Raw genomic sequence first — 15,449 nt, 5'->3', positions numbered from 1 at the left:
TACGCTTTATATTCATTTCTTGTCCCTGATTCTCTCCCACAGGGTAAAAAGTTAAATAAGGTCACAGTGTTGTGGAGGCCATTCCACTAGTCCTCACCTTTAAATTCAGTGTTGAGAGAACTGTTTGTTCAGCCATTCTCTGTCCAGACAGCTGAAAGACATATACTATCTGTGGTTCTAGACTTCACCATTTATTTTATTTTATAAATCAGAATCAGATAGAATGTCCTGAGCACAAGAACCTGTGACAAATCTGAAGTTGGAAACATGTTGGTTCTCAGGATTATTGTCTGGATTATGTCCATCATCTGGTATTCTAAAGAACACAGTGCTTTGGAAACTGGATCTATTTCCATCCTCAGGTGAAAGGGTTGGATGCACTTCACTCTGTCAGGTCTGTTAAAAAGAGCTAACTTCAATCACTAGACAACCTTTGCCAGTAGAAGTGACTGTCAGCATAGCTAACCTCTGTTACTGGACAGTCCATGTCAATGTAACTGACTATGTTACTATTGCTAACCTCAATTACTGTCAGTATAACTGACTGCATTATCACAGCCAACCCCAGTCACTAGACAGCAAGTATCAGTACAATCCAGTATATGCGACTCAGCATATCTGTGGCTGTACAAACATTGTGGACCTTGGCCACTTTTTCAGTTTCTTAATCTATACCCAATCAGTAGCACTTCTATCATAGGATGTAGAGAGCCATTACTAGGTTATAGCACAGTAAACAAGTTATCAGTGTCGTGATTACACACCCAATAGAGGAACACCTCATGTCTGCGGTGACATCGTGCATCAATAGGAGAGCTGCAGGAAGTGGTGTTGCCATGCAGCCTGGCACCAGGCGGACAGTGCCACTGCAATGGAATACATGATACCATGCCACCCACATCAACAGAGGAACAGCATTTTCCGTTTGGGCTGTTCTGAGGCTATATCACTCAACCATCCGAGTTCTCTCAGTGGAATGGAATCAAGTTGGGGTTTTGCAGTTGGAAGCCATCTCAGGTGCTGCAGTGAGATAGGTGACAGCTAGCAAGGACATGAAACTATGAACTTGGAAGTTGAGGGATCTATGGCATTGGAGGCCATTGCCAGGCAACCTGTGAAGACACAGCAGACCGAGAAGACATGATGCATGTTGTAGTGAATTGTAGTCTGGTCTAGAAAACTGAGATTAATGGCTGTGGGAATCCGTTGTGTTGACCACGCGACACCCTCTATCTGCAAAACTTGGCACTAACTTCACTGACAAATGGCAGTCACTTGGTCAGTATAGTTCAGTTGCAGACTAAGGGCCACAGAGTTTTTTTTTTCAGAGCAGTGAATTGTAGTGTGTGTGAGTAAGCAAGAGGGGTATAGTTACTTATAGTTGCCATCTATTAAGTGTTCAATAAATCCCATTACCAATCCACACCCTGTCTATGGTCACACTCCATATACATGGCACTATGGTAGTATAAATGACTATGTTGGTATAGTCAACCCCAGTCACTAGACAATTTATGTCAGTATAGCTAATCTCCGTCACTGAACAATGTATGTCAGTATAGCCAACCCCAGTCACTAGACAACACATGAGTATGTCAGTGTAAGTGACTATGTTTATGTAGCTAATCTCAATCAGTGGACAACCTGACACAGGTTATGCAATGATTGAAGTTAGCTCTTCATAACATACCTCACTGAGTAGGTGCCACACACCTTTTCACCTAAGGATGGAAACATCCAGCTTCTGAAATGTTGTGTTTTTTAGAATACTGGACAATGGATGAAGTCTGGAAACTCAATAATTCAAAATGTTATACACCATCTTCAGAACCCTTTAGAATCAGTATGTTGGTTATATATATTTGGCTATTCTTGCATCACAGGAACAATCCACACTTCACTGTGAACTGAAAGAGTATATATGTTAGTGGTAACATTGCTTTCCATTTCTTAAATCTAGTGACCAATTACATTCTGAAGCCAGAATCTGTAGGATCTGTTGAAAGGTATTGGGATTCTTGAGTGGGGATTTTGTAGAGTGTGGTTTTGCAGTTAGAACTATAATTTGATATGAATTCCATGACTGGTTACATAATTATTTCCTTCGTTCCAAGTAACGGTAATCTGCTGCTCTCATGAATTTAATTTCTGTTAAGGTAATTGTGCTTTTATTCTGTTTGCATATACAGTGTGTTATCTGCAGTAATAAAAAGCAGAAGTAGTGCAATGAATAGTCAAAAAGATGCTGGAAATATCCACTGTCCATGCTGCATTCAACCCCAGAAATCACTAATTGTTATTTATTGGTGGTGTTGTCACTGAATAGTGACTCAAATATTTTTCCAATATAAGAAAGTAACCAACCTCATATACAATGGTATGTCAAGGAGAAAACTAATGTAATAATAAAACAGGAAGTTACAATAGAGTTAAAATAATTGTAAAGCATCACTGATACATATTACTGGAGCAGATATAATGTGCAACATTTGAACCATTATGGGATGTCATTATCAGTGTCTCAGGGGTTATAGAAGTCCCACATTTAATCCACAGGTGGATAATTGAGAGCTCACTGTAGGTCAAGCTTCACTGCCATAAGGCAACATGGATCATGCTGAAGTCTTGTGAATTCTAATTCTTGTATTGGGCTTAAACACTGGTTTATTACTCCCACTGCTGTGTTGTATGAGGGTTGTTAAAATGAATCTTGTTCAGGATTGTTCTGGGAAAAGGAGTAGAGGCTGTTGCAAATAGTCCCCAAGAGTGCTAAGGGAGACATCTTATTTAGAAACCAGACAATGGATCACATCTGCAAATAATTCCCTGGCTGCTTCTCAAACAGCTGCTTCCGGTGGCTTTGATGTCTTTGTCTGACCTGAATCTACAGTCTTTTAGCTGTTTCTTGAGGGGCTGAAGAACATGTGAACAGGTTGCATTTGAAAACCTCACAATTAAGAATTTTTTTTGGTAAAGTGGCTTCCATTTTGTTATGTGGTTAACATTCTTTTTGTCTCTGTTGAGATTCATACATGACATTGGTATAGGCATGTTTCTTGATGTTTAAATTTTGCCCCTTTACCAACAAGCTCAGAATAACAAAGTATGTGACTGTTCCACATTGAGAAGAAAGTTAAAAGGGGGAAAGAAAAACTGTGACAGCCATACAGAAACACCAAATGCTAAAGGTAAAAATAGAAGCTCAGAAATTAAATGAAAAATATCTGTGGGGTTTTATGTAGTTTTGTTATTACTCTGATGACAACCCACTTCTTCAGAACAGTTTGTTGGTCCTGAAAAGGACCATGGTTGCTGAGATGCTTGACCAGTGAGGTAGCGCGGTGCACGCCAGTAGGGAGAGAGGTTAGTTGCGGTGGTTTGACTGGCTACAGCGCAGCCGTTGCTGGAGGTTGCTTGACCGCCGTGCGGCAGGTGAGTTGAAGTTGCGTGGTCGCGCAGCGCGGTCGCAGGAGTGATGAGGCAGTGGCTACGCCAGATGCCCAGTGGGTCGGACAGGGACACGATCACTGGCGAGTCCAGGCGAGGTGCCCCAGTGAGTCGGGTTGTGAGAGCCGGAGGGCCGAGGCAGTCATGCCTGGCGCAGCCTGCCGATGCTTCCGAAGACCGAGCGCTGGCGATGAAGCCTGCTGGCTGATGCTGCTTGAGTGTGCCTTGATCATAGACTGAAGTCGGACTGATGCTGCCGACTTGCGGCTGCTCCTTTTTATACACTGCTTGGTGGGCGGAGCGAAACTTGAAATTGAGGAGGAAGAATTTGCAGGGTGCTGATTGGCTAGCGCGCATGATGATGTAGATGCGGGGCTAGCAGCGAGCGCAGTATAAATGCGAACGTTTGGAGCAATTTAATTGGTTAGCGCGCGTAATGGTGAAAAGTGATGTGAAGAGTGTGCATTGCAGAAAATGCGTGATAATGTGGGATGTTCCCAGATATCATTGACAATATATGATTGATGCAAATGTAGGCAAAAATCAAATATTACTACATTTCTTGCGGCTCTAAGCTTATACAATAAACAATATATACATGTAACTTAATTCTTATATGAGAAATTTATTGGTTTTATGCTTATTCAATTAAATCTAACATTTTAAAGGCTTAAATTAATTTAAATAATATTTTAAAATGTTTTGTATCTCGCAGAAAACATGTGTCTGTTACAAAGACCAGTCAGTTAATACTGTTTAGGAATTTAATTTTCATTTATTGAAAGAACCATACAGAGCATATAAATGCATTGTGTGGACAAAATTCGGAGTTTTTGGATGTTAAAGTAGGTGGGGCATATACAGTATTGATAATTGGGCATCTAGGGATGGATAAATCAATTTAGGTTTTTAGGTAGAATGCAGGTTCTAACAGAATAGTTTGAGCAAAAATAAAGTTTGACTTACACATTTTGGAGTAGAAACAAATGGACAAAAGAACATTTTATACATAATACACAAAGTGCTTGAAAGCACAGAGATTAATGGTGATGTAAAACTGTATTTGTTCTGTCACAGAACTTTTATACCATGGGAAGTATCCTCCAAAGGCAGTTACAGAATTATTCCAGTTAAATCTCTTTATGTCCATTGGCTCACATTTTAATATCACTTCACATTTCACACCAGAAATGATGTCACAACATGTTAAGTATATGTAGGAATATTTCGTTCACTGCAGGTTTACATCTGGGAGGGTAATTCATTTTCCTCCAAAGGAAATGGTAGTGAAAATATCCATGTAGGTTCTTTTAAGAACAAAATCTGTTTCAGATATATAGATATGATTGATTGTACTGAAAGATAATTAATATAGTACACAACAACTTTATATGAAATGTCTCTGAAAATGGTGAAAATCCAAAAGACATAAATGTTAATTTCAGCTTTCATTTAAACTGGTAGTTCTAACTAGAAAAATGTTTTTGGATCTCTCCAACAATGAAAGTTTCTAAGAGAAAATCTTACTAAAATTCAACACTTGAGATCAATCGTAATACCCCATGTGGCCCTGCAAGGTTTGATTAGTTTTGCTAAAGAAAACTGCAGCAGAATTTTCTTTTCAATTAGATAAATGAAGTCACCAGATCTGTTCAGATAGATCCTGGTGTAAGATTGCAACATAAACATAAAACTTTGTTTGGTGTGAGACCCAAACAGACAATGTGAAGAGGGCAAACCAAGTCTAGTGTAGGAGCACAACTTGAAATGAGGTTAGGAGAGTGTCCCTGATGTAGTATTACAGGCAGGTGGATACACTAACATCTCTGTCAGGTGCTCTACTTGTAACAGAATGGACATCATTGGAAGTAGCATATCAGACTGAAGTAGGGCCAGGCCACTTCTCAGGTTTTGTCATTGCTCATGCATTTGCACTTCCAAAATTCACCTCTGGCAGAGGTACAGCAAATCATTTACTGTGTCCTGCATTCACTCAAATATTTTTTTTTTCAAATTTGTGTATAGCATCTTTCACTGGTTTTACTGCTTCATATCTCACTCCACCTCCATTCTGTGGTCTAAATTGCACTGAACGCTGAACACTAGGTCCCACAGCTGGTTTATGTTGAACTCGTGGTACTGGAAGGTTGTCTCCAGATGCACGGGTCCCTAATGCTGGTTGCTTGCCTACTGGACTGATCAGACGGTATCTCTCAGCACCTATCCCTGGCCGTTGAAGTGCCCTGTTTGGCAAGCGCATGGTCTCACTGCCTTTTGGAGACATGTACTGTAGTATGCCTCGTGGCTGCTGCCTGTAGCTTCCTCCTCTTTGGAAGGAAGGAGCTGTCTGATCCCCAACATATGGCTTATGCGGCCACATGAGGTAGTGTGCCTTCCGTCGCATGGTCTGATCCTACCACAATCATATATTTTACGACTTTGAGGTTAAGAAATCCAGAGCATGTTTAGACTTTTCTCTTCAGCACTAAGTAGGAAGTCTCAGTCACTATGCAAAGGAGATTGATTCACAAGAATAAGGCACTATACAAGGTGTCCTAGGAGGAAGGGTCAGTATTCTGGAAGGTCATAGTATTGGTCATTCTAAGCAAAAAAGTGTATACATACACACGTCCTATTCCAAACAGTTTCTGAAATAGAGCTATTTCAGTGTACAGTTCCAAAATTGTTGATAAGAAAGAGATATTACGTACTGTTTCTAACATCCGTATTTATTTTTCAAGTGACAAAGCTGGTACAGTTTACCTAGTATAATACATTTCTGAAAAGTCCACCATCAACATCAATGCTCTTTGCAACTTGTGTGTGGACATGGCGTGCTGCTCGTCTGTACAGTGTACAGTGCAGTAGCTTATCTTGGAAACCACTTGGAATAGAACACAAGTACATAAACACTTTTTTTACTTTGAATGACCGATACTGTGACCTCCCAGAATATTGATCTTTACTCCTGGGACATTCTGTATAAGCCACATGAATTGTCAGGATGCTAAATATAAAGTTGTCTCTGTGCTTAAAGTAATTACCACATCATGAACATGTACAGGAGGGTGCATGCATTCTTAACCATAGAACGAGGTGGAGGTGAGTGATTAGTTTATTATTCCAGCTGCTCCACTCATGGAAAAAGTATGGGTATCTATGAGGTAGGAGGCTGGATGGGTCCCAGAACCATTATACAGGTAGATGCTGTGAAGAAGAGAAAAATCTCTTCCCCCTTCCAGAAATCAAACTCTGATTCCTTTGTTGTCCAGCCCATAGCCTAGTCACTATAACAACACAGCTATCTGGGGTTCTCAAAGAATGGATTTTAACAGAAATCATAATTATTTAATGTTTCTATGATGAAATGTTACACTCAGAAACATTGAAACATTGTTAAATTTTGACAAATATCTTACTACATATTAAAAAAAAAATCCAGATCACTGTGCAGTGCCTGATGATATCAGCACTCTGTTGTGCATATATTTCATGTTTAACTACTTCATTTTAATACTAGCAGCTCCAGTAACCCTTTCATGGTCACCATGCAAATATTCATACCTTTGCAAGGCTCTCCTGACAGGTCACAGAGGAATCACATGTTGTGTCATGTTCCAAATTCTCCTGCTCATGTCCTAGGCACCAGAGTAAGGAGCAACAAAAACCTAAAGCTAATGTCATCTCATGGATACCTTTTGTCATGAAGTACCATCAAATCCATTTATAAAACTGCCCATTTGAAACTATACAGTTTGTAATGAAAATTTAGACCTTTATTCTGCTCTGGCTATATATTAGCCTATTTCCCCCCCCCCCATTTCCTTTTGCCTACACTTTGACCACTGTCTATACTAACCATAACAAAATTTAACTGAAGTAACAAATACAAAGAACAAATATTTTTTAAAAGCCCATAGATACTTAATGTTTATGCCAATGAAGGAAGTGACAGACAGAGGCTGTGATCCCCCATTCTCTAAGCTGTGTGTATGTTGACATATCAGCTACATCAGACATGTTACAAGAATGGTTCCTGAACCAAAATTTCTCCAGGCCACAGGACCAACAACGAATTTACTATGTTGGCATTCAGTTTTAAATGTTGATGGAAATGTTCCAGAATGCTCAGGTGCTTTGTTCATTAGAAGCATAAAATCATTTAGATAGTGAATATTCGATGTGAAAAAAATAGGAAGGCCAAGATCAGAGTGAAAATCTGTAACGCCTTAAAGCTCCTTACTTGTGTTTTATGCATTATGAAATTACATTCTTCAGTCAGTAGAGTGAAGGCTGTAGGCTAGAACCTCACACAAACACCAGTTGAGTCCCTAGCAGGGTCAGATGTATCTCTGTTCTCCACAGTGTCCTGACTGACCCTGGGGCCCACTCAGTGTGCACCTTACTCTGGGTGCAATGCAGCCTACATGTGAAACTGGCCACTCACGTCTACCTAATGCCATGGTTGAGAATGTGTGGCATGCTGCTTAATTCTAAAATGCTTTAATTCCTACAGTGTAAAACTGGCATTTTATATTAAGGGAAGCTTTGCTTTTGTAGATGAACAATATATGCAAGAACTCCCAAGGAAGTTAAAATGTAGGGAAAATTTTCCTCCATGTGTTTCATGACTACTTAATGCAGGAAAATGCTGACAGGTGTCACATTTCACAAATAGCAACTTTTGTACAGGTATAAATTTTCGACAATTTGCACTTGTAGGGTTAACTAACCACAGGGACAAATTTGACTTTGCACCATTCATTTAAAGTTGATGGTGGTTGCACTTAAAAGAGTACCTGCCTGCAGGTGCAAGAGTTCCTACCTTTAGCCACTGGTGAGACAAAACTTGTTCGATACGAAGTCGCTGTGTAGGTGAAGATTTGAGCATGCCTTTGATGAGATCAGTGACTGAGACTGATATCCCTGCCCAGAAGAGAGGTGGGAATTGGACAACTGCTCTCATGATGTCCTCCTTTCCTCCAAAGGGTTTCTGGGAACTCAAACTGCAACGTACGAGACATTAGTGTTTAATATACTTGGTAATAAAATGAGTAATAAGTTTGACATATCATGTTTATATGATCATACCACAAATACAGTACAATCCCCATGCTCCAGATGTCCACCTGTTTTGTATACACTTCATGAGTGTTATTCAAGATTTCAGGTGCTGTGTATAATGGCGTTCCAACATGCGTATCCATCTTAGTGCCTGGTGTTAGAATCTTGGATACACCAAAGTCTGCCACCTTTATAAGAGTCTCATTTCCCTTGGTTGCTAGCAGTATGTTCTCAGGCTGTAACAGAATTGATGTACACACTACTTATATACCTGTTTGCATATACCATTCCATTAATTTTCAGAAATCGATAAATTAATATATTTTCCACCTAATATATCTAATGATGAAAGGATTAACTAATGCCTTAGGTATTTAAATAACACATGGTAGTGTGGGAACTGCCCACATTCAAGCAAGTGTGACAACGCGAGCTTCATTGCTTAGCAACGACGAGTAAACAGTTACGGTTCTAGATTCGACAGTTCACTGTTGTTATTATCCGTCTGTGTATACTGTGCAGCTGCAATAAATCCTATAGGACAGTTCAACTAGTGGCTGTCTCTTCGTATGACATTCCACATTGGTGACCCCGACATGATTGGAAGCGCATGTGGTGAAGATCATCAACGACATCCCACAGTAGAATAATTCTGAGCTTCTGCCATAATTACATAATTTATCATACATCTGCAAGAAATTTACGAACTTTTTGTTCATTCCTATGGTGATGACAGTTATTCACTGTTCATGAAGTTCCCTATTATTCTGGTGAGGCCTTTCCTTTAGCCAGTACATATACTGCCAAATTCATCAAAATTTGCACATCTGCTGGTGGATTGTATGTTTCAATCTAGAGGTGAAAAATCTGGTAAACAAGTTTTTAGAAAAAAGCATTGGCTATTATACAGAGCTTCAGTAGGATGAAAATACTATGTGCGTGTAATGTGGTAGAGAGATACCAACAATTTGGAGGAGCCTGGTACCTTTATCTTCAAGGTAGAAGGAGGCCAGAACATTCTTACTAATCCACTAAGTACATGGCAAGATATTCCAAAGGACCATAATCCTAAATACTGGTAGCTTTCTACCAAATTACATAGTGGCAAATCCCTGAAACATTTGTATCTTCTACCAAACAACATGGTGTCATATCCAAGATGGCCATAATCTTCATGCTCACTGGTATGAGATTTAAAATCTCTTCAATACCATCATTGAAATAGCCAGTGGACATATTGTAGGTCAGTTACAAGATATGACAGCAGTTTCAAGTCATACAGGTTCATTCAACATTAGATCCTGAATATGACTGTTCATCCTTACAGTTCTGTAATTGAAATTGTCCTCTAAGACACATCAAATGTAAGTTTCACTCCTGTTTGTAACATATGTGATCACCTTGATGTCACGGTGCACAATGCTCCTTTGATGTAAGTACTCAATGGCTTGTGCCAATTGGAAGAATATGAGTTTCATGTCGGCCTCTCTGATGGAGTTTTTTGGATGCACACGCCGCAGGAGGTCACCTCCTTCCATGAATTCCAGTACAATGAACAGAACAGACTGTGTGTCCACTACCTGCTCTGTGTTTATGACACAGGGCTGCCAACATAGAAAGTATATAATTATATCTATAATACTAAGAAAAACAAAATGATGAGGTTCAGTACTTGAAGAGAATGCTAGTCAAGATTTTTGTTTCAGATTTTAATTCTGAAGATCCCAAAGAATATTGGAGGGATCATGGTTTGACTTAGTAGCAAGCATTCTGATAAATCCTGGCTTTATCTCTTACTCAACACTTGGTAACTCACATGATTGATTTCCTGAAGAATCTTGGTTTCAGTGTAAATGTATCTGAGCAATTTAGGTTGCTTCTTGACCATTTTCATGGCAAATCTTTTGCCTGTGTCCTGAAAACAAAAGAGCACAGAGACAATTAAAAGAAAAGTTTTGTCCATTTGTCAGTCACCAAATCATTCCACTTCTACTAGGTATTCCTAATGGAAAGAAGTTAAAGCATAAGACTAGTTCTAAAGGTAGGCAGGGTCATGTCAGTTTGTCCGTCCATCTATGGTCTGCAACCATCAGTGCTTGCAATGAATGCATTTTAATGGTATTTCACATTCAAAACTTATACCACATTTTTAAATTAAAGCAATTTTGTAAATAACTTCGCATAAGCAGGACTGCCATCTGCTTATAGTTTATATTTATCTTTATAAATACCAGGGAAACAGAAAAATATTTAGATAGAAGTTCTATAATATGAGGTTTGTTCAAATGAAACCCATTCACAGCACTGGAAAACAGGTCAGTCATGGGTCATCACCACTCAAGTACCCTGATATCTCCATTCATCATCAACTGTGGACATGGTACCAGTAGGATTGTTCCCAAAGGGGACACAGCTAGAGAATTTGCCTGGAGAACTTACATTTAAGCTGTTTAGGGTTATTTTTGCTGACCCCCTAGGCTGTTTAGTATAGAAGAATACACTTTTTCAAAAAATAATTTTAATTTCTGGTATTAATATTTTGTACATATTTTTGTCTCTCTCTCTGGGGAGGGGGCAGAAGTTTAGTTTTCACCCCTCTCTGCCAGTGCCTATGACATGGAATGCCAGCCTCAGTTCCCGTGGGAACTATATTTAATGGTCTCTGTTCTTCTATGAAGAACAGTCTTCAAAATGGTAAAGTTGTTCCTGTGCTTAACTAATTAAGCACTACACCATAAAGGCATATGGGGGAATGGATGTCTAGATCCTCAAGTGGGTTATATTTGAACAACCTGCTTATAATTTTGTGAAATGCAGTAAAGTGCAGAAACATGAAAATCCTAGAATGATGATTCATTGTGATGTTCTATTAACTGGTGAAGGAATGGTGACATTACTGGTTCACAGTATTAAAGAAACTGAAAACTATTTCTGAATTATAGATTGAGATTACAGTTTTCTGGTATGTAATTTCATATAATTTGGTATATGAGTTTCTTTGAAACATTGGTACCTGTGTACTAAACTTCATGGATCAAATCACAGAATGACATAATCTCCACACCAATGTGAGAACCTCACATTTCTTATAGAATTCTAGACACCTCTGCAACATATTTCACCTTCTCAAATATTAATGACACTTCTCCAAAACCACCCTCACCCAGAGGATAAGATACCAGGTACCTCTGACCGATCTCTGCTGGGAAGTTGCGACTTTCTTCGTCACAGCGTGATTTGTCCAGATACACAAACACTGTAACAATTTCAACTGAATCAGTCCTCCTTACAGACCAATTGCAATGCATTTAAGAGTTTCTGAGTTGTAACAGCCTGTAGTCCAGTAGAAGACTATCAGTGTTTCAGAGGGACATACTGCCTTCATTTTTAGGGTCAAGGAGGAAGCCAAGCAAGAAAAGAGCAGGTAGCAGACAAGGCTTAAATAATTCCAACGTTTTTCTACATTACAACATAGATAAAATGAGAATTACCATAAATTTTTGTCTTGATCTGATGATGTAACCTCAAAGATGTTTTAGTCTCAGTTACAAAGAATGACCACAGAAAATTGTCATAAATTGGAAAAGGGGGTAAGCAATATCATGTAGAACCAGATTTATAATGATTTATATTTCTGGAAAGTCATGAAGTAGATAAATGTTCAAACTATTGGATCATTCTCTGGTTCTTGCTGCACTTGCTTTTGACAATGAAGATGAAGGCAGTATGTTCCTCTGAAATATCAGTGGATATGCATTGGAGTACACGGTGTCACATCCCAGCAGACAGTACCCTTCACAGTCACCAATGTTGGAACATAAAATCCATCATTACATATAGTCCTGAGGGTGCTGGAAACTGGTTTTCTCATTCTGAATGAAGGCGCATGAGAACAAAGTTCTGAGGAGTTGTTCAGAACAAAGTAGAGGAGGTAAGGAGAAAATGGATGTTATCATGTTCTGTGGAGGCTCACAATTTGCACCCTTCACTTCATATATTTTTCAGGTAATGAGATGAAGAATGGTGAGGTCAGTGAGGTACATTAGCATGAGTGGCCGGAAAGAGAATACATAAAATGTATTAGTTGGAAAGCCACAACAGAGAAATCTAGGAATAGATGGTAATAATATAAAGTTAGTAATGGTAATATGGTAGATGGTAATATACTGGGACATGACAAGAATTTGAGGTCCTCACGGATATGACTATGAAGGTTACTGTTTTCTGGAATGTGACACCATGTAATTTGGTAGATAAGTAAAAATGTTTCTGAGGAACCTGCCACTTCCATCTTCAGGATATAAGAGTTGGTAGTGATCTATCAGACTACATATTGTAATTTCATGGAAGACAGTAATTTTTATAGTCATGTCCACAAGAACCACAAATCTTGCATGCTATGAACTGGTTTTCCACCCTGTCTGTTACATGTATTTTGCAATAGAGCAGAGAGGCACTGCATAGTACCAGTCTACATCAGCATCTAACTAAATTGAGGACAATCCTTCTTCAGAATATAATAGTCTCTCTGTCACTCAACAGCTCTCTGCCAATCCCCTTCTCGGCCAAAGGAATCCAGTTCAAACCCTTCCACCCTCATTCCTTAAGATAAATTTTAGTTATCCTCCCATCTACCCCCTAGGTCTTCCAAATGGCCTTGGGTCTTCTGACCAATCCAAGTATGCATTTCACCTCTTGTATATGAATGCTACATGCAGTGCCCTCCTCATCCTCCTTCATTTTATCATCCTAATAATATTTGGCAATGATTAAAACAAACTATGCACTTGCTCATCATATCCTGTCTCCTGCTGCTTCTTTCCTCTTACATCCAGACATTGAACAATAGTGTATGCACTGAAATTAAATGATTATCATAAAGACAAGCTCTGATGAATAATACTCAGGTCTAGCTGTAATATGATTCCAAACTCAATGAGCAGCAAAAGTCTTAATTGCATGACAGCCCTGCAAATAAGAAAATTTATATCTAGAAGAGAATGTACTTTGTGAATTATAATGTTAGTAGATATGCATACCTTTCAAATGTGACTTAGCAATAGCTATGCGGTCATTATGATTCAGAACAGTTTTCTGTCCTGGCCCAACTTTTTTTTCGTTGACATATGTTCCTCCGACGTCCTCCAGATAGATGGCGTCCTTCTTCTTACTGATTTTGAACTGCTTCTTATTCAGTAAATTATAATCTATCTTGCTCAGCTGTGAATCTTTTATAACATAACTGCAAGAAGCATCCTTCCCCACTGTGTAATCATCTTTCTTTAATTCTGCACAAAGGAACCGTGTAACAAACAGCTTAAAAAAGAGGTTATCTGTATATGTAGTAAGCAGAAGTTCTGTTGAAATCTAACACTGAAAACTTTAGCAGAGTTTGCCTCAAAATTATAATTTACAGCCATTACAGTCTAAAGTAAAATCTCACTAAATTTATTCAGGTTGTAAAACAAATTCATCTAAGTTTGATTACAGCAATCTCATTTTATGAGTACAACAGTGATAATACGTTAGGCTGAATTAAGCACAAAATATAAACTACATGAAAAGTTATTTTGAAATGTTGTGGCACTATATTAAAGCTATTTTTCTGGGCTTTATGCATTTTCCTAGCTCCCTATATAAAACTGCAATGTTCAGAAATGGGTTCTATTTCCATCTTCAGGTGGAAAGGATATGAAGAATTTGTACTCTGTTGGGCCTTAAGTTGAAGATAACTCTCATGTCCTGGTTCAGGGACCCAGTAGAGCAGGAATTCAGGACCAGAATATGAGAGTAGCTTTCTACTTAGGGGCCTTGCAGAACAGGAATTCCGGACCAGGATATGAACACAGCTCCCTACCTAAGGATCCAGCAGAGTAGGAATTCTGGACCAGGCTATGAGTAGCTCCCTACCTAAGTATATCCAGAGGAGTACGAATTCTGGAATGGGGTATGACCATAGCTCCCTACTTAAGGATCTAGCAGAGCAGGAATTCTGGACTAGGATATGAACATAGCTCCCTACCTAAGGATCCAGCAGAGTAGGAATTCTGGAGCATGGATGAGGGCAGCACTCTATCCAGGATCCAAACAGAACAGGAAACTCTACATACCCTCCCCCATAAACATAAATGAAAGCCATTTCAGAAACACTGTTTACCATCTTGTTCTGCTTCAGTCCCTATACCTCTTTCCTTTAAAATTTTAATACTAACACCTTTAGTCTATCCATTCTAGTTACACAACAAAGCCATTATAGTAGTTTCTCTCTTGTTAGCAAACTTTCAAAATCTAACTCTAACCCTCCTTACTTCTCCCTCAATAAATATGCTTCTCTGTGGCTTAAAATATGCTTTATAGTTCGTTTTAGAATCTCTGTTTCATATTCCTTTTATAATCTGATAAAATTTGGAACTACTTTCCATTCTTCTATTGTTCTCTCCACCAATTTCCCTTTATGTATTTCACTTCATATTAATATGTCTGCCTGTTTAACCACATACAGCATATACCATGCTTACACAACTGTTTTCATTTATAAAATAACCCTACACAATATTAGTATCTCCATAACATCATAAATATTTGGAACTTCATATGAGAGCAGGGGACAGTGATATCAGATTTCATGACAACACACAGATTCATACCAGAAACACCAAGATCAGCAATAATGAAATTTCTCTTTATCCCTTGTAAAAGATACATGAATGAAGAACCTTACCTATAGACTGGAATGCGTCCTTTAATGGGTATAGTAAACCCCAGACAGATTTCTTGAGCATTGTCACAAACTGTGAGAAACAGATGCCACCATACCTACTACTGTCTATTGTGTCTTTTATCTTATCAAGTGAATGCTGCAGCAGCAAAGGTCAACAGGAGGGTCTCTATTGGACAGTTCTTATCAAATGATGCTACATCACCTGTCTCTCACACAT

At 38.8% G+C, this 15,449-nt stretch overlaps 1 protein-coding gene across 1 annotated transcript; it reads right to left on the bottom strand.

The window, feature by feature from the left end:
• Positions 1-3,912: 3,912 nt before the first annotated feature.
• Positions 3,913-15,449, bottom strand: LOC111862830 (serine/threonine-protein kinase Chk2). The gene is made up of 8 exons (XM_023848556.2): positions 15,233-15,449; positions 13,551-13,799; positions 11,634-11,767; positions 10,328-10,426; positions 9,912-10,115; positions 8,539-8,747; positions 8,273-8,453; positions 3,913-5,860 (listed from the first exon to the last, which is right to left on the bottom strand). The coding sequence occupies exons 1-8, from the start codon at positions 15,291-15,293 to the stop codon at positions 5,441-5,443; spliced, it is 1,557 nt and encodes a 518-aa protein (XP_023704324.1). The 5' UTR covers positions 15,294-15,449; the 3' UTR covers positions 3,913-5,440.

Source organism: Cryptotermes secundus, unplaced genomic scaffold (assembly GCF_002891405.2).
Source record: "Cryptotermes secundus unplaced genomic scaffold, Csec_1.0 scaffold462, whole genome shotgun sequence".
Taxonomy (NCBI): domain Eukaryota; kingdom Metazoa; phylum Arthropoda; class Insecta; order Blattodea; family Kalotermitidae; genus Cryptotermes; species Cryptotermes secundus.
This window is presented reverse-complemented; position numbering and strand designations above follow the sequence as displayed.